The sequence below is a fragment of the Gadus morhua genome, chromosome 2 (genome assembly GCF_902167405.1).
Source record: "Gadus morhua chromosome 2, gadMor3.0, whole genome shotgun sequence".
Lineage (NCBI taxonomy): Eukaryota > Metazoa > Chordata > Actinopteri > Gadiformes > Gadidae > Gadus > Gadus morhua.
This window is the reverse complement of record NC_044049.1, coordinates 21,956,825-21,976,094: the sequence shown is the minus strand read 5'-3', so window position 1 is coordinate 21,976,094 and position 19,270 is coordinate 21,956,825. Positions and strand designations below refer to the sequence as shown.

Here is a 19,270-nt window from a genome sequence, read left to right as displayed (position 1 = left end):
GTTAGCGTTACCTCGATGTGCTGGAACATGTAGGGGTGGTTGCAGATCTTCCTCAGCTGCATGATGGTGTTCATCAGGGTCTTGGTGCCGCCCTTACCCTGCAGAGACCAATCACAGACAGGAGTTAAGACTAACCAACCAGGAGGTTAACTCACCCAACCAAGAGTTTAGCTAACCCAACCAAGACATCAACCAACCCAACCAGGAGTTAACTAACCCAACCAGGGGTTGACTAACCCAACCAGGAGTTAACTAACCCCATCAGGTCTCCAACCTGAGTCCCCCCCCCCCCCCCCCCCCTTGACCTCTGAGCTGGTCTCTGGTCTCCCCCTGACCTCAGAGCTGGTCTCACCCAGCGGTCTGGTCTCCCCCTGACCCCAGAGCTGGTCTCACCCAGCGGTCTGGTCTCCCCCTGACCCCAGAGCTGGTCTCTCCCAGCGGTCTGGTCTCCCCCTGACCCCAGAGCTGGTCTCACCCAGCGGTCTGGTCTCCCCCTGACCCCAGAGCTGGTCTCTCCCAGCGGTCTGGTCTCCCCCTCTCACCTTCTTGTCCTTCTCCGAGCCGTCGGTGAGCAGGACGCCCTTGGCCTGCATGTGGCGGTAGAGGACCCTCTGGAGCGCCGACATGTCGCACTTGATCACGTACTCCACCTGGGGGCAGGGAGGGGGGGGGGGGGGGGTCAGGCACACACACACCGACACCGTCTCGTATAACACATGAGTGAATGAATGAAGGAACGAGTGAGTAAAGGGGTGGACAAGTGACTGAATGAATGAGTGAATGGGTGGCAGAGTCAGTACCTTCTCAGGCAGCTGGGCCTCCACCTCCTTCTTGAGCCGACGCAGCAGGAAGGGGCGGAGCACCTTGTGGAGACGGCGGATGATCAGGATGGTCTCCTCCTCGTTCAGGTCCACCTAGTGAGGGGGAGGGGGAAGGGGAGAGAGGTGAGGGGGAGGAGCCAACAATGTTATGAAGAGCTGAGGCGGGGAGCCGCGCTGACCCCAGATAATGGATACTCTCTGGGATAGGAATCGGAACAACTATCGTACCATTAGATAAAGGCCTACAGCATTTCCTAGCGGATCCCTTAAAAGTGTATTTGGTGTCGATAGTTCTGGATGGAAGCGTTAACCGAACGAGGGCCCACCTTCTCCCTGGTCACTTAAAGGTTCCCTTGAGGTTGATTTTAGTCTCAGTAGTTAACTCAGGGCCCACCTTCTCCCTGGTCACTTTAAGGTTCCCTTGAGGTTGATGTGGTGTCAGTAGTTAACTCAGGGCTCACCTTCTCCCCGGTCATGGCGAACGGGGCGTTGAACCACTGCTCAAAGGTGTTGCAGCTCTTGAAGATGGTGGGCAGCAGGAAGTTGAGCAGCGCCCAGAGCTCGGGCAGCTTGTTCTGCAGCGGCGTGCCGGTGAGCAGCAGGCGGCGCGGGGCCAGGTAGTGCGTGTTCAGCACCTGGGTCAGCTTGCAGTGGTGGTTCTTCATGCGGTGGCCCTCGTCCACGATCATGTACTTCCAGCGCAGCTGGGGACGGCAGGGAGCAGCGGTTAGTCGGAACAGGAAGGGCTTCATGGTGCACTCATCAGGGGAACGACATGGGAGTACTCAGGTCGGATGGGGTTGGGAATGACTGGGAATGTACTAGGAATTTTGTACACAGGGAATATGGGAATACACTGGGAATGTTTGGGGACCACACTGTGAATGTCAAGGGAATACACTGAGATTATCTTTGGAACACACTGGGGATGTTGTGGGAGGACAGTAAGAACACTTATTGAACACTTTTTGGGACCACTTTTGGAGTACATTGAATATCCTGGGATAACACTTGAGAATATACTGGGAATTTCCTGGGAATACACCAGGACTACAGTGGGAATGTCCTGGGAATGCCGGCTCTCACCTTGGCCAACACCTGCTTGTCCTTGATGATGTACTCGTAGGTGGTGAGCAGCACGTTGAACTTGCCGCTGCGCAGGATGGGGATGAAGGCTCGGCGGGCGGCCGGGGAGCCCTGGAGGAGAGACAGAGCGTCGTCATGGAGACCTCGCCACGTTAGATGGAGACACAGCGTCGTCATGGAGACCGGGGTACGGGCCTAATTCACTTAGTGGCCAGTTTTAAATGCTAGTCGGGTGGGAAAGCTAAAAGCAGAATTCTGCTTTCAGTTTCACCACCCAGCGCTCAGAACCAACAGAGCTCCTCGTGAAAGAGGCACGTTGTCAAGACAACAACAACATGAGGATCATGGAGACCAGGGGACTGACATTAACACTAAGGACAAATAGTGAACTCCAATCAGCGGTGGTGTTACTGAGACGAGGAGGGGGGGGGGGGAGGGTGCTGGAACACCCACCTTGTAGGAGACCTTGATGACGGACGGAGCCCACTTGTCAAACTCATACACCCAGTTGGACAGCGTTCTGAGAGAGAGATACAAAAGTATTTAACTATTTTGTCCTAAAGAGTAGTTGAAACGCCCACTGGCGTTAGCATCTGACTGCGCTGCGCGGGGACTCACGAGAGCGGCACGATAATGAGGAAGGGCCCGTTGATGCGCTTGTGCTCCATGAGGTACGTGATGAGGCCGATGGTCTGGATGGTCTTCCCCAGCCCCATCTCGTCAGCCAGGATCCCGTTCAGGTTGTTGTTGTACAGAGACACCAGCCACTCCAGGCCTTTAACCTACAGGCAAAAGAGAGACCGGAGAGAGAGAGTCAGTACTGGGGCGGGTTGCAGAGACACCAGCCACTCCAGGCCATTGAACTACCAGACACAAGGAGGGCCAGACACCAGACATTCAAGGTCACAAAAAACATACAGATAAACCCGTTACGATGTGGATGCACCTGTAACGATGTGGATGCACCTGTAACGATGTGGATGCACCTGTAACGAGGTGGATGCACCTGTAACGAGGTGGATGCACCTGTAACGATGTGGATGCACCTGTAACGATGTGGATGCACCTGTAACGATGTGGATGCACCTGTAACGATGTGGATGCACCTCAGGATGAGGTCATGTTCTGTACAATGCGATACATTCAATTGACCAATGGCCAAGCTATGTACATTCCACCATGGCGGCGGCGGTGCCGTGGCGGCGGCGGCGTACCTGGTACTGTTTGAGCATCCCGTTAATGAGCAGCGTGGACTGCTTCTCCACGTGCTCGGTGACGGCGTGGGCCACGGCGTAGTACGACTGCAGGCCACGCTCGAAGGACGCAGAGCTGTACTCATCATCCACGTCCTGCTTGGCGTGCCTGGAGAGAGGGAAAGAAAGAAAGAAAGAAAGAAAGAAAGAAAGAAAGAAAGAAAGAAAGAAAGAAAGAAAGAAAGAAAGAAAGAATAATTGATCATTTTATCCACGAAACCTTTGAATACAATGTATCAGCAAACAAAAAAGGAGGCTCATTGACTTGGAAATAAAATATGAAAAGATCATTTCCAGTCTATCCCGCTTCGTAGTTCTAGTACCTACTTAGAACCCAGCATTGTGCAGCGTCTTATCCTAGCTATCTAGCTAGCTATTTGTTCTATACTGGGAATGGGTTAACCTAGTGATAGTTAGTGCTTGGCACTTGGTTCTATAAACATCCTTACTGTACCGACAGTGATATATTATTGTTTCTCATTCTTCTGACAAATGGACTTATTGTAAGTTGCTTTGGATAAAAGCGTCTGTAAAACGCCCTACATGTAAAATGTAAGGCATCGAATCTCCTAAACTGTTTTCATGGTTGACGTTTAACTTAGGCGCCGTCCACACGAAGCCGAAACGGGCGAAACCGTTACGGTTTCGATCTATCCGGTTTCGAAGTATCTCCGTAAAGACGAAGCCAAGCGAAACCGGGTAGACCTGTAGAAACAGTGTAGTACACAAGCCAGGCCCATAAGGGGCGCTGCTTCTGCTACAGAAATCCAGAAGGAAAATAAATAAGAAAAGAGGCGAGCATGCGCATAAAGGGTGAGACTCCGCGGGCTTAACAGTCATTGGCTAGAGGATCGAAGGGGGGGGGGGGCGATGACGTCATGGTTTGCGGTTTCAGGCGGTTTCAGGCGTCCACACGAATCCAAAACGAAACCGGGTAGATTTGAAACCACCTCCGAGGGTGGTTTCAGAAGTTTGCGGTTTCGGTCAGCGGATTCGCCGGCTTCGTGTGGACGGAAGGCCGAACCGTACAAGACCTTTGCGGTTTCGCCATGAAATTGGCTTCGTGTGGACGGGGCCTTAATTAGAGTGCATTGGTAATTTGTCCTCCAAGAGGTTCTCTGCTAAGCAGGACCATGGGGGGGGGGGGCCACTGGGGGGGTCAGGGGTCAGGCCTCTTACTCGATGATGCAGCGGACGTCCACCTCGGACACCTCCTCCACGTCTGGGTCGGGGATCTTCTTCTTCTCCTCCACAGGGGCAACGATGGGCGGGGGAGGGGGCGGCGGCGGGGGCGGGGGGATCTCCTCCTCCTCCTGGGGGGGGGGGGGGGGGGGGGGGAGCAGAGGGACGTTAGCGTCATAACCTCAGCGACATACCGCTAACCTGTGGTGGTGCTGATGTGGGTGGTGCTAGGAGACCATTACCTCGTCGTCTTCCTCCTCCGAGCTGGAGCCCTCACTGTCGGAGCGTGGAGCAATCTCGTACCTGAAGAAATGGAGAGGAAAAATGAGAGAGGAGAGAGAAAGGAGAGGTGGAGAGGAGAGATGGCAAGGAGACAGAGATGGAGGGAGAGGAGATGGAGAGATGGAGAAGAGATGGTTTAAGGAGACATTTGTTGTGGTCCTACCAAGGGTTCATCTCAGTGTTATTGTACGGTGTGTATAGAGAGTGTATAGAGTATGTATCAGAGTCAGAGTGAGGGGTTTCCTAACCAGGGTTCATCTCAGTGCTACAGTACTGTGTGTATAGAGTGTTTATGTGTGTATTCATACCCAGGGTTCACCTCAGTGTTATAGTACTGTGTGTACTATAGAGTGTGTATATGTGTGTATTCCTACCCAGGGTTCATCTCAGTGTTGTAGTACTGTGTGTGTACTATAGTGTGTGTGTGTGTGGGTGTATTCGTCGGGGTTCATCTCAGCGTTGCAGTACTGTGTGTCCTATAGTGTGTGTGTGTGTGGGTGTATTCGTCGGGGTTCACCTCAGTGTTGTAGTACTGTGTGTCCTATAGTGTGTGTGTGTGGGTGTATTCGTACCCCGGGTTCATCTCCAGCCAGGTCTCCAGTTGCCCAGCCTTGGGGGCATCCATCCCAGTGAGGATCTTCCCACTGTCCACGTGGACCAGCTTCACTGGGAGGTCACTCATCTGACTGGTCTCATCCAGTGGCTAGAGGGGGGGGGGGGGTTATAAAGCAGTTATACAATCATGTTCTGCTAACTGATATATCATTCGTGATACAACTGTTATACTAATGTCATGGAAATAATAAGACGCTGCCGCACGTTCATTGTAACCTAACCTCCACCCACCCCACCACCTGCCCCCAGTAGTCCTACCTCTCCGTCGGGGCCCAAGGCAGCACCTCCTTCTGGGTTCTCCGGCTTCTAAAAGACAACAACCAAACAAACACAATCAGAGACACGGTTTATAATTGCACCTAAACACGCTGTCATGTTGACATTTAGTTTGACATTTACCACTCGTATTGTGCATAACATTTATAATTTATAATACATTTCTTATTAACCACAACAAAAATATTATAATGGATTATTTTCCCATTCTTATACCAAAGTCAAAGTGAACTTTATTGTCAACAGGGGAACGAAATTGCGTTTCCCCATACTCCAAATGTGCAAGTAATATTTTGGCACCCAGATGTTAGGAGTGCAGCAGTAATCATGTGACCCGCGCCGCAGACCCTGAGCTGAAAGCTCACCTTCTTCTTCTTCTTCTTTTTCTTCTCCTTGAGCGCCTGCACGGCCTTGTGGGCGCGGACCAGCTCGGTGAGGTTGGCCACGTACTCGTCCGTCTGCTGCAGCAGGTAGGCCAGACGCTTGTCCTTCTTCTGGTCGATCAGCTTCCTGTAGCCCTCCTCATCCTCCGCCTGAGAGACGCAGCATGCAGGGTTAGAGGATAAGCCCCAGAACACGTCCTCCTTACATAGGGGAGGTCTACTTCCCTTTACCGCCCCTGTCCTCCAGTTAACATCAAGCTCCTCCCACTACTGCCTGACCGGTAGGCATCTTAGCTTAGCTTCTTAGCTTAGCATTTGCTTGAGCCTTGTGATCTCACATAAAAATGATTCATTACGTGGGTAGTAGTGTTGATTCATCCTTTAGCAGTCAATCGTAAAATGATTGATCTATTGTGGAGTTATTGTTAAAGAACCGAATGCAGTCTCCCTCTCTCACCATGAGCCTCCTCATCCTCTCCTTCTCGATGCGCTCGTTCTCCTTCTTCTGCTCTCGCTCCGTGTTGGCGTGGTAGGTGGCCACGGCCTTGGTTGCCTTCTGGATCTTCCCGGTGATGGAGCGGTGGTACTCCTTGAAGTCCTTGGCATGCTGCAGGATGCTGTTGAGGTATTCCTGGGGACAGAGCAGAGAAGGTTATAGCCCTATAGGTCCAGCTACCAGGACACCCACGCTTTACCCCGCTGGTTCTCCCTGACAGACCCCAGAGTTAGAGCCTTTTGGCCGTGTGGTACCAGGACTCATAACAGCCATTATGATCAGTGATAATCAATCAACAACCATAGCATGATTGACATCTTGCTCAATATGTCGTTGGTCTATATCAGGCCTTCAGGTCTACTACCGGCAAGGGGATCGAACCTCTTTAAAGTCCTAAAGGTGGAACTCCTTAAACACCACAGAGTCCCGCGCTGCTCATTGGGCGCTGGGCCAGAGTCTGCATACAAGTCTCGACATTATCTTCCGTGCGTGTTCATGTATGCGTGTCGGTATACTCTGTGCGCTAGAGTGTTTCTACGAGCGGATCTGTGGCCTCAGGAGCTGCAGGCCCACCTGGTGTTTCTGCCGCCGCTTCCTCTCCTGTTCGATCTTCTGCTGCTTCTCCAGCTTCTCCGTGATGCGCGCCTCCCTCAGCGACTGTCGCTTGCTGCGCTTGTAGGCCTTGGCGTTCAGCGCCGTCTCCAGCGCCGTGTCGCGGCGCATGCAGACCACCACCTCCTGCCTCAGCTGGGGGGACGGAGACACGGGGAACACGTTAACGCTGAGCCCGTTACAGGACAGACCGACACATGTCAAAACCCCAACATGAGGGTAGAGAAGGATGTGGTGAGGGAGAAGGAGGCTGTGAGGGTAGGGGAGGAGGGTTAGAAGGGGGGAGGAGGAGAGAGCGTTAGTTGAAAGGGAAGACGGTGGGGGGGTGGAGGCAGAACAAGGGAGCGAGAGAGAGTCGTCCCTCGAGGAACCCTAAGGAGAGTTTGGGCCGCCTGCAGACGGGCGAGAGGCCAGACGGAGAGAAGAGAGAGAGAGAGAGAGAGAGAGAGGTCAGAGGGCGTGGCTCACCTGTCTCTGGAAGTTGAGCAGGCGCAGGGCCTTGAGCTCGATGTTGGCCTTGGTGCGCAGGTCTCCGGCCAGCGAGCCGGGCAGGTGCTCCAGCTCCTGGATGCGGTGGGCGATGCGGGCCTGCAGCCTACAGAGAGAAACACAGGGTCAGAGCCAGCTCTACACAACACGGATCGGAGGGAAGATCGACTTCCCCTTGTAATTCTCAACCACGCATATTAATGCATTCAATGCAAATTCAGTGTGTCTTACATTCTCTTCATAATTCCCGTTGGATTAATTAAGAATATTGTCTCATCTATATTGTTCTAGCTCTTATGAGCATTGGGAAATTAAGTTGATTTGAGGGATAAACTTAAGACTTTATCAGGGTTGGGTTGAGTCAGGGTGTGTGTGTGATGAGTGGGACGGGTAGGGTTGGGTTGAGTCAGGGTGTGTGTGATGAGTGGGACGGCTAGGGTTGGGTTGAGTCAGGGTGTGTGTGTGATGAGTGGGACGGGTAGGGTTGGGTTGAGTCAGGGTGTGTGTGATGAGTGGGACGGCTAGGGCTGGGTTGAGTCAGGGTGTGTGTGTGATGAGTGGGTGGGACGGGTAGGGTCATGGAGGGGGCTGAGGGCGGGGGCCTCACCTGTACTCGCGCTCCTGCAGCACCTCCACGGGGTCCAGGCCCCGGGGCTTCTGGATGGGGGTGACGCGGTTCTGCTTCTGGTGCAGCATCATGGGGGGGGGCTGGGCGGGCTGCCCCGGGGACTGGGTCTGGGGGGGCATGACGGGGGAGGCGGCCGGGGGCACCGAGGGGGGCGCGGGGGAGGGCCGGCCCGTGGGCTGCGGGGGGATCAGCTTCTGGGGGGCGCTGGACGGGGCGGCGGCGTTCACCATGGGGCCTGGGGAGAGGGACGGTCATGAACAGGTTATTATTAACAGGTTATTATTAACAGGAACATTATTTGGTTTACAAACATGGTATTATAGACAGTAGTATTATTTAATACGCGGCTATACTTTACCGTTAAATAGGGACATCGTTGACTAGTCCTTCATAAACAGGTTATTATTAACAGGTTATTATTTACAATAACATCATTTGGTTTACAAACATGGTATTATAGACAGTAGTATTATTTAATACACTGCTAGACTTTACCGTTAAATAGGGACATCTTTGACTAGTCCTGATGCAGATTGATATATTTAAATGTGTTCTTTCTGAAAACCAGCATTTCGACTCGTAATACTTCCTTAATCTCCAATGACGTAAGCAGTTCATTTTATGATAATTACTTTTTCTTTAATCCATAACCTTCATTAACCGTAATCAATTAGGCGGTCTCTGTTCACGTTGGTGTGGATGTCATTAATCATCAGAACAAAATGGCTGCTCCACAGTAAGAGTCTTCTCTCTATCTCCCCCCCAGTCCCGTACCTTCAGCCCACTGCTTGGGGGGCCCGTTGGTGGGGGGCCCCTGCATCCCTGGGGGGACGCCCGCGGGCCCCGGGGGAGGCATGTTGGGACCCTGCATACCTACAGACCAAACAGAACTGCTTTACTTCACTGTCTGGATGCATGCTCCACCCACGACAATACACCACCTCGCCACCAGGGGGCTCCCATACACAGATACAGAGCTGGCATTTTAACCACTCTGACTTCAACCATTACATTAATCAATATTAAATGAACTCAAAACAATCGTCATAGAAAAAAAAACGTTGTTATATAGTTGATTACATTTAGAAATAATAGCTTCATTCTAAAAATGTATTCCATTCCCATTTATCCGATGCGTTCAGCCAAAGCGACGTGATCATTCATCTACGGCCCAAAAACGATTCGAATTCGATTTGTGAGGTTCAGGAATATCGCCGTAAAGATGGAGTCATTGCGAAACCGCATCGAGCTGTAGAAACGCTGTAGTAAACATTCAAGGCGCGGGTTCTCCACAGAAAAAAGTGGAGCGCATCAAGCCTGCGCGCATACAGCCTGCACGCTGTATACAAACATTGAGTCACGAGGAGATTCAACCTTTTAAATTGAGCAGAAATACTCCAGTTAGTAATTATATTTATAAAGGGGCTTTATTTAAAGCTACAAAAATAATAAAAACTAGAACTGCAAGCAGTTATGCAGGGGTCCAAGAAGTGTGCATTTCGCCGGCACAACGCGACAAGAAATGTGCGTTTCGCCGGCACAACGCGAAGCATGTGTTCAAAACGCTACCCTGAACCTGTGGATACAAAGGATTTGATTGTGGTAGGAGTAGCGAGAAGTCAGTGTGGCGTTTTCGCGGCGAAATTTTGCAGAAGATATACAATTTCCTCGTTTATTGCGCCCCCTAATGGCGAAATTTTCCGAATTTTTTATCGAACGACCTTAAGGCTAGCCCCGACATGTGTGTCAAATGTGGACTCGATCCGATGTCTCATTTTGTTTTTTTTGGGATTTTTGATTTTCCACGTCAAATTTAGCTAATAAACCAATATTGAAAACGCTACCGTTTCGTCGTCGAAGGTCGGATCAAAAAACTGTCTGAGGGTTTCTTTGCGTGTGCGTCTGAAGATGCCGTGTGCAAAGTTTGGTGTTGATTGGTCGAGAAATGTGGGAGGAGTAGCGAGAAAACTGTTTTGCGGTTTTCGCGATTTTGCGAAAAAAAATTCTAGACGCAAATGGGCGTGGCCTATGCCAAAAGATGCAGCAGACTCCAGTGAATCTGTGTGTACAAGGTTTTGAATGTGGGAGGTTCGGTGTGGGAGTTATAGCCCCAAACGCGTATTCCTTGGTATAGCGCCACCTAGTGACCGGCGTGTCTGGATTTTGTCGTCTGCATAGTCCGAAGACATCTGGATCTAGTCATGCAATTGGCGTGTCGGCACCATTTACGGTTTGGGCTGTGGTCCCACTTTTAGGGAGGTAAGTATAATAGGAACTAGAACTGCAAGCAGTTATGCAGGGGTCCAAGAAGTGTGCATTTCGCCGGCACAACGCGACAAGAAATGTGCGTTTCGCCGGCACAACGCGAAGCATGTGTTCAAAACGCTACCCTGAACCTGTGGATACAAAGGATTTGACTGTGGTAGGAGTAGCGAGAAGTCAGTGTAGCGTTTTCGCGGCGAAATTTTGTATAAGATATACAATTTCCTCGTTTATTGCGCCCCCTAATGGCGAAAATTTCCGAATTTTTTATCGAACGACATTATGGCTAGCCCCGACATGTGTGTAAAATGTGGACTCGATCCGATGTCTAATTTTGGTTTTTTTGGGATTTTTGATTTTCCACGTCAAATTTAGCTAATAAACAAATATTCAAAACTCTACCGTTTCGTCGTCGAAAGTCGGATCAAAAAACTGTCTGAGGGTTTCTTTGCGTGTGCGTCTGAAGATGCCGTGTGCAAAGTTTGGTGTTGATTGGTCGAGAAATGTGGGAGGGATAGCGAAAATACAGTTTTGCGGTTTTCGCGATTTTGCGAAAAAAAATTAATGACGCAAATGGGCGTGGCCTATGCCAAAAGATGCAGCAGACTCCAGTGAATAAGTGGGTACAAGTTTTTGACTGTGGGAGGTTCGGTGTGGGAGCTATAGCCCCAAACGTGTTTCTCCTTGGTATAGCGCCACCTAGAGGCTGGCATGTCTGGATTTGGTTATCTGAGTAGCGGTGCCGGACCTGGTTCTAGTCATGTAATTGGCGCGTGTGCACCATTTACGGTTTGGGCTGTGGACCGACTTTCAAGGCGGGAAGTATAATAACTAGAACTGCAAGCAGTTATGCAGGGGTCCAAGAAGTGTGCATTTCGCCGGCACAACGCGACAAGAAATGTGCGTTTCGCCGGCACAACGCGAAGCATGTGTTGAAAACGCTACCCTGAACCTGTGGATACAAAGGATTTGACTGTGGTAGGAGTAGCGAGAAGTCAGTGTAGCGTTTTCGCGGCGAAATTTTGCAGACGATATACAATTTCTTCGTTTATTGCGCCCCCTAATGGCGAATTTTTCCGAATTTTTTATCGAACGACGTTAAGGTTAACACCAACATGTGTGTAAAATTTGGACTCGATCCGATGTCTAATTTTGGATTTCTTTGGATTTTTGATATTCAACGTCTAATTTAGCTAATAAACCAATATTCAAAACGCTACCGTTTCGTCGTCAAAGGTCGCATCAAAAAAGTGTTCCGTGCATTCTTTGCGTGTGCGTCTGAAGATGTCGTGTGCAAAGTTTGGTGTCGATTGGTCAAGAAATGTGGGAGGAGTAGCGAAAAAACAGTTTTGCGGTTTTCGCGATTTAGCGAAAAATATTCCTAGACGCAAATGGGCGTGGCCTAGGCCACAAGATGCAGCAGACTCCAGTGCATCTGTGTGTACAAGTTTTTGGACTCTGGGAGGTTCGGTGTGGGAGTTATAGCCGCAAACGCGTATTCCTTGGTATAGCGCCACCTAGTGGCCGGCGTGTCTGGATTTTGTTATCTGAGTAGCGGTGCCGATTCTGGATCTAGTCATGCAATTGGCGCGTGTGCACCATTTACGGTTTGGGCTGTGGTTCCACTTTCACCGCGGGAAGTATAATAAAAATCCTTACAAAAACAATAGGGATCCAACCTGTTGGCTTGGACCCCTAATAATAATAACTAGAACTGCAAGCAGTTATGCAGGGGTCCAAGAAGTGTGCATTTCGCCGGCACAACGCGACAAGAAATGTGCATTTCGCCGGCACAACGCGAAGCAAGTGTTCAAAACGCTACCGTGAACAACATGTGGATATAAAGGTTTTGACTGTGGGAGCTTCGGTGTGGGAGTTACAGCCTAAAACGCGTTTTCAGAACATTCCATTGGCCAAATAGGAGATAGACAATGTTGTCGTTTTTTGGCGCCGCCTTGTGGCGAAATTTTCCAAAGACAATTTTCCTTTGCCAAATAACTCCCGCCAACATTAATAATTCTTGGCCATATTTTCTATATAGACTCGGGGTTGCCCCTTGATGTTTTCCCTTGAGTTTGAAGAACATTCCTTTGGCCAATTAGAAGATATACAATTTCCTCGTTTATAGCGCCCCCTTAGGGCGTAATTTTCCGAATTTTTATTCGAACGTCGTTAAGGGTGGCGCTAACATGTGTGTTAAATTTGGACTCGATCCGATGTGTAATTTTTGATTTTTTTTGATTTTTGATTTTCCACGTCTAATTTAGTTCATAAACCAATATTCAAAACGCTACCGTTTCGTCGTCGAAGGTCGGATCAAAAAAGTGTTCGAGCATTCTTTGCGTGTGCGTCTGAAGATGCCGTTTGCAAAGTTTGGTGTTGATTGGTCAAGAAATGTGGGAGGAGTAGGGAAAAAACAGTTTTGCGGTTTTCGCGATTTTGCGAAAAAAAATTCTAGACGCAAATGGGCGTGGCCTATGCCAAAAGATGCAGCAGACTCCAGTGAATATGTGCGTACAAGTTTTTGACTGTGGGAGGTTCAGTGTGGGAGTTATAGCCCCAAACGCGTATTCCTTGGTATAGCGCCACCTAGTGGCCGGCATGTCTGGATTTTGTCGTCTGCGTAGTCCCCACGGATCTGGATCTAGTCATGCAATTGGCGTGTCGGCACCATTTACGGTTTGGGCTGTGGGCACACTTTTAGGGAGGTAAGTATAACTAGAACTGCAAGCAGTTATGCAGGGGTCCAAGAAGTGTGCATTTCGCCGGCACAACGCGACAAGAAATGTGCGTTTCGCCGGCACAACGCGAAGCATGTGTTCAAAACGCTACCCTGAACCTGTGGATACAAAGGATTTGACTGTGGTAGGAGTAGCGAGAAGTCAGTGTAGCGTTTTCGCAGCGAAATTTTGTAGAAGATATACAATTTCCTCGTTTATTGCGCCCCCTAATGGCGAAATTTTCCGAAATTTTTATCGTACGACATTAAGGTTAGCACCAACATGTGTGCACAATTTGGACTCGTTCCGATGTCTAATTTTGGATTTCTTTGGATTTTTGATTTTCCACGTCTAATTTAGCTCATAAACCAATATTCAGAACGCTACCGTTTCGTCGTCAAAGGTCGCATCAAAAAAGTGTTTTCATGCATTCTTTGCGTGTGCGTCTGAAGATGTCGTGTGCAAAGTTTGGTGTCGATTGGTGAAGAAATGTGGGAGGAGTAGGGAAAAAACTGTTTTGCGGTTTTCGCGATTTTGCGAAAAATATTTCCAGACGCAAATGGGCGTGGCCTAGGCCAAAAGATGCAGCAGACTCCAGTGCATCTGTGTGTACAAGTTTTTGGACTCTGGGAGGTTCGGTGTGGGAGTTATAGCCCAAAACGCGTATTCCTTGGTATAGCGCCACCTAGTGGCCGGCATGTCTGGATTTTGTCGTCTGCGTAGTGTTCACGGACCTGGATCTAGTGATGCAATTGGCGCGTGTGCACCATTTACGGTTTGGGCTGTGGTACCACTTCTAGATGGGAAGTATAATAAAAATCCTTACAAAAACAATAGGGATCCAACCTGTTGGCTTGGACCCCTAATAATAACTAGAACTGCAAGCAGTTATGCAGGGGTCCAAGAAGTGTGCATTTCGCCGGCACAACGCGACGAGAAATGTGCGTTTCGCCGGCACAATGCGAAGCAAGTATTCAAAACGCTACCGTGAACAACATGTGGATATAAAGGTTTTGACTGTGGGAGCTTCGGTGTGGGAGTTATAGCCTAAAACGCGTTTTCAGAACATTGGCCAAATAGGAGATAGACAATGTCGTCGTTTTTTGGCGCCGCCCTGTGGCGACATTTTCCAAAGACAATTTTCCTTTGCCAAATAACTCCCGCCCACATTAATAATTCTTGGCCACATTTTCTATATAGACTCGGGTTTGCCCCTTGATGGTTCCCTTATAGTTTGAAGAACATTCCTTGGGCCAATTAGAAGATATACAATTTCCTCGTTTATTGCGCCCCCTAATGGCGAAAAATTCCGTTTTTTTTATTGAACGCCATTAAGGGTAACACCGACATGTGTCTAAAATTTGGGCTTGATCCGATGTCTAATTTTGGTATTTTTTGAATTTTTGCGTTTCGGCGTAAAACGTAGCTAATAAACCAATGTTCAAAACGCTACCGTTTCGTCGTCGAGGGTCGGATCAAAAAAGTGTTCAAGCATTCTTTGCGTGTGCGTCTGAAGATGCCATGTGCAAAGTTTGGTGTCGATTGGTCAAGAAATGTGGGAGGAGTAGGGAAAAAACAGTTTTGCGGTTTTTGCGATTTTGCGAAAAAAAATTATAGACGCAAATGGGCGTGGCCTATGCCAAAAGATGCAGCAGACTCCAGTGCATATGTGCGTACAAGTTTTTGACTGTGGGAGGTTCGGTGTGGGAGTTATAGCCCCAAACGCGTATTCCTTGGTATAGCGCCACCTAGTGGCCGGCGTGTCTGGATTTTGTCGTCTGCGTAGTCCCCACGGATCTGGATCTAGTCATGCAATTGGCGTGTCGGCACCATTTACGGTTTGGGCTGTGGGCACACTTTTAGGGAGGTAAGTATAATAATAATAAACACTACAAAAACAATAGGGATCCAACCTGTTGGCTTGGACCCCTAATAAGAAAAATCCTTACAAAAACAATAGGGATCCAACCTGTTGGCTTGGACCCCTAACTAGAACTGCAAGCAGTTATGCAGGGGTCCAAGAAGTGTGCATTTCGCCGGCACAACGCGACAAGAAATGTGCGTTTCGCCGGCACAACGCGAAGCATGTGTTCAAAACAATACCCTGAACCTGTGGATACAAAGGATTTGACTGTGGTAGGAGTAGCGAGAAGTCAGTGTAGCGTTTTCGCGGCGAAATTTTGTAGACGATATACAATTTCCTCATTTATTGCGCCCCCTAATGGCGAATTTTTCCGAATTTTTTATCGAACGACGTTAAGGTTAACACCAACATGTGTGTAAAATTTGGACTCGATCCGATGTCTAATTTTGGATTTCTTTGGATTTTTGATATTCCACGTCTAATTTAGCTCATAAACCAATATTCAAAACGCTACCGTTTCGTCGTCGAAAGTCGGATCAAAAAACTGTCTGAGGGTTTCTTTGCGTGTGCGTCTGAAGATGCCGTGTGCAAAGTTTGGTGTTGATTGGTCGAGAAATGTGGGAGGAGTAGCGAAAAAACAGTTTTGCGGTTTTCGCGATTTTGCGAAAAAAAATTCTAGACGCAAATGGGCGTGGCCTATGCCAAAAGATGCAGCAGACTCCAGTGAATCTGTGTGTATAAGGTTTTGAATGTGGGAGGTTCGGTGTGGGAGTTATAGCCCCAAACGCGTATTCCTTGGTATAGCGCCACCTAGTGACCGGCGTGTCTGGATTTTGTCGTCTGCATAGTCCGAAGAGATCTGGATCTAGTCATGCAATTGGCGTGTCGGCACCATTTACGGTTTGGGCTGTGGTCCCACTTTTAGGGAGGTAAGTATAATAGGAAAAATCCTTACAAAAACAATAGGGATCCAACCTGTTGGCTTGGACCCCTAACTAGAACTGCAAGCAGTTATGCAGGGGTCCAAGAAGTGTGCATTTCGCCGGCACAACGCGACAAGAAATGTGCGTTTCGCCGGCACAACGCGAAGCAAGTGTTCAAAACGCTACCGTGAACAACATGTGGATATAAAGGTTTTGACTGTGGGAGGTTCGGTGTGGGAGTTATAGCCTAAAACGCGTTTTCAGAACATTCCATTGGCCAAATAGGAGATAGACAATGTCGTCGTTTTTTTTGCGCCGCCCTGTGGCGAAACTTTCCAAAGACAATTTTCCTTTGCCAAATAACTCCCGCCCACATTAATAATTCTTGGCCATATTTTCTATATAGACTCGGGTTTGCCCCTTGATGGTTCCCTTATAGTCTGAAGAACATTCCTTGGGCCAATTAGAAGATATACAATTTCCTCGTTTATAGCGCCCCCTAATGGCGAAAAATTCCGTTATTTTTATTGAACGCCATTAAGGGTAACACCGACATGTGTCTAAAATGTGGGCTTGATCCGATGTCTAATTTTGGTATTTTTTGAATTTTTGCGTTTCGACGTAAAACGTAGCTAATAAACCAATGTTCAAAACGCTACCGTTTCGTCGTCGAAAGTCGGATCAAAAAACTGTCTGAGGGTTTCTTTGCGTGTGCGTCTGAAGATGCCGTGTGCAAAGTTTGGTGTTGATTGGTCGAGAAATGTGGGAGGAGTAGCGAAAAAACAGTTTTGCGGTTTTCGCAATTTTGCGAAAAAAGATTCTAGACGCAAATGGGCGTGGCCTATGCCAAAAGATGCAGCAGACTCCAGTGAATCTGTGTGTACAAGGTTTTGAATGTGGGAGGTTCGGTGTGGGAGTTATAGCCCCAAACGCGTATTCCTTGGTATAGCGCCACCTAGGGGCCGGCGGGTCTGGATTTGGTCGTCTGCATAGTCCGAAGAGATCTGGATCTAGTCATGCAATTGGCGTGTCGGCACCATTTACGGTTTGGGCTGTGGTCCCACTTTTAGGGAGGTAAGTATAATAGGAACTAGAACTGCAAGCAGTTATGCAGGGGTCCAAGAAGTGTGCATTTCGCCGGCACAACGCGACAAGAAATGTGCATTTCACCGGCACAACGCGAAGCAAGTATTGAAAACGCTACCGTGAACAACATGTGGATATAAAGGTTTTGACTGTGGGAGCTTCGGTGTGGGAGTTATAGCCTAAAACGCGTTTTCAGAACATTGGCCAAATAGGAGATCGACAATGTCGTCGTTTTTTGGCGCCGCCCTGTGGCGACATTTTCCAAAGACAATTTTCCTTTGCCAAATAACTCCCGCCCACATTAATAATTCTTGGCCATATTTTCTATATAGACTCGGGTTTGCCCCTTGATGGTTCCCTTATAGTCTGAAGAACATTCCTTGGGCCAATTAGAAGATATACAATTTCCTCGTTTATAGCGCCCCCTAATGGCGAAAAATTCCGTTATTTTTATTGAACGCCATTAAGGGTAACACCGACATGTGTCTAAAATGTGGGCTTGATCCGATGTCTAATTTTGGTATTTTTTGAATTTTTGCGTTTCGACGTAAAACGTAGCTAATAAACCAATGTTCAAAACGCTACCGTTTCGTCGTCGAAAGTCGGATCAAAAAACTGTCTGAGGGTTTCTTTGCGGGTGCGTCTGAAGATGCCGTGTGCAAAGTTTGGTGTTGATTGGTCGAGAAATGTGGGAGGAGTAGCGAAAAAACAGTTTTGCGGTTTTCGCGATTTTGCGAAAAAAAATTCTAGACGCAAATGGGCGTGGCCTATGCCAAAAGATGCAGCAGACTCCAGTGAATCTGTGTGTACAAGGTTTTGAATGTGGGAGGTTTGGTGTGGGAGTTATAGCCCCAAACGCGTATTCCTTGGTATAGCGCCACCTAGGGGCCGGCGTGTCTGGATTTTGTCGTCTGCATAGTCTTCACGGACCTGGATCTAGTCATGCAATTGGCATGTCGGCACCATTTACGGTTTGGGCTGTGGTACCACTTTCTTGGTAGGAAGTATAATAAAAAGAATAATCCTTACAAAAACAATAGGGATCCAACCTGTTGGCTTGGACCCCTAAAAATCCTTACAAAAACAATAGGGATCCAACCTGTTGGCTTGGACCCCTAAAAATCCTTACAAAAACAATAGGGATCCAACCTGTTGGCTTGGACCCCTAATAAAATAATAAATAAAAAATTCAATGCAACTCTGACGTCCCCTAGCTGATGGGGGGATAATGACGTCATCGTTTGCGTTTCAGGCGACCACACGAATCCTAACACGAAACCGCAGAGGTCCGTATAGAATTGAAACCACCTCCGAGGGTGGTTTCAGAGATGTGCGGTTTCGGGCACCAGATTCGCCAGCTCCGTCTGGACGGTCGGCCGAAACACACAAGACTTATGCCGTTTCACCAAAGAATCGGCTCTGTGTGGACGGGGCCTAAATATGATCATTAAGTAGAAGGTAGGGGTTAGGACCTCCTGCTCAAGGGGGCCATTATTAAGACCGGAAACACTGGGGTTCAAACCCAGAACCTTCCAGCTGGGAGTCTAAGAACTGGACTATCTTGCCTGACCATGATACTTTATAATAAATAAATAAGGCCTAGGGTACTTTATAACAAAGTACGCTCTCGCCACTGTTTCCATTTCTGCTGCTGCTACACCCGTCCTCTAAAGCGGTGAACCCAGTGCTATCGTAGCTCCTCTCAGAGGCTACGCTAAGCCGCTGGCTGCGATTGGCCCCCGTCCCCCCAGCTCACCGTGGGGTCTGTTGTAGTTGGGCTGGCCCGGCCCCGGCCCGGCCCCCGGTCCGGCCCCTGGCCCCGTGGTGGGGGGCATGCTGGGCATGGGCTGCTGCTGCATGCCGGGCATGGGCCGCTTGCCCTGCACCGCCATCTGGAGGTGCTCCGGCAGCGGCTGGCTGCGCGCCAGCATCTTGTAGGCCATGATCTGCGCCCGCAGCTGGTGCAGCTGGTTCTGGTTGAAGGGGGTGGGGCCTCCGGGTGCCCCACCGGGCCCCGACACGGGCCCTCCGGGTCCGCCGGCGACCGGGGGTCCACCACCGCCACCTCCTCCTCCGCCGCCGCCGCCGCGGTTCTGCTGGCCCATGGGGGGGCCGGGGTCCCCGCCGCCCTCCATGGGGCCCGAGCCGGGGCCGGACTGGCCCCCGGGCATCATGGGACCCGATGGGGGCCCGTTGGCTGGGCCGGGGCTGGGGGCGTGCTCCGAGCCCCCCAGAGGAGAGGGGTAACCTGGGGGGGGGGGGGGAGGCACATGACCAAACTCAGTTACGAAG

General features: G+C 49.5%; 1 protein-coding gene across 2 annotated transcripts in view; it reads right to left on the bottom strand.

Moving 5' to 3' along the window:
* The window catches only part of smarca4a (SWI/SNF related BAF chromatin remodeling complex subunit ATPase 4a), a 30,883-nt gene that overhangs the window by 8,095 nt on the left and 3,518 nt on the right, over positions 1-19,270 (bottom strand). For both annotated transcript variants that reach the window (XM_030339364.1, XM_030339372.1), the window contains exons 4-22: positions 18,735-19,226; positions 8,898-8,996; positions 8,103-8,358; positions 7,475-7,601; positions 6,968-7,141; positions 6,356-6,529; positions 5,881-6,048; positions 5,498-5,545; positions 5,197-5,327; positions 4,585-4,645; positions 4,340-4,473; positions 3,122-3,269; positions 2,526-2,689; positions 2,361-2,427; positions 1,908-2,018; positions 1,283-1,525; positions 801-914; positions 543-650; positions 12-98 (exon numbers count right to left, since the gene is read on the bottom strand). In XM_030339364.1, the coding sequence (XP_030195224.1) occupies positions 12-98; positions 543-650; positions 801-914; positions 1,283-1,525; positions 1,908-2,018; positions 2,361-2,427; positions 2,526-2,689; positions 3,122-3,269; positions 4,340-4,473; positions 4,585-4,645; positions 5,197-5,327; positions 5,498-5,545; positions 5,881-6,048; positions 6,356-6,529; positions 6,968-7,141; positions 7,475-7,601; positions 8,103-8,358; positions 8,898-8,996; positions 18,735-19,226 (2,906 nt within the window). The remainder of the gene's footprint in view (positions 1-11; positions 99-542; positions 651-800; positions 915-1,282; positions 1,526-1,907; positions 2,019-2,360; positions 2,428-2,525; positions 2,690-3,121; positions 3,270-4,339; positions 4,474-4,584; positions 4,646-5,196; positions 5,328-5,497; positions 5,546-5,880; positions 6,049-6,355; positions 6,530-6,967; positions 7,142-7,474; positions 7,602-8,102; positions 8,359-8,897; positions 8,997-18,734; positions 19,227-19,270) is intronic.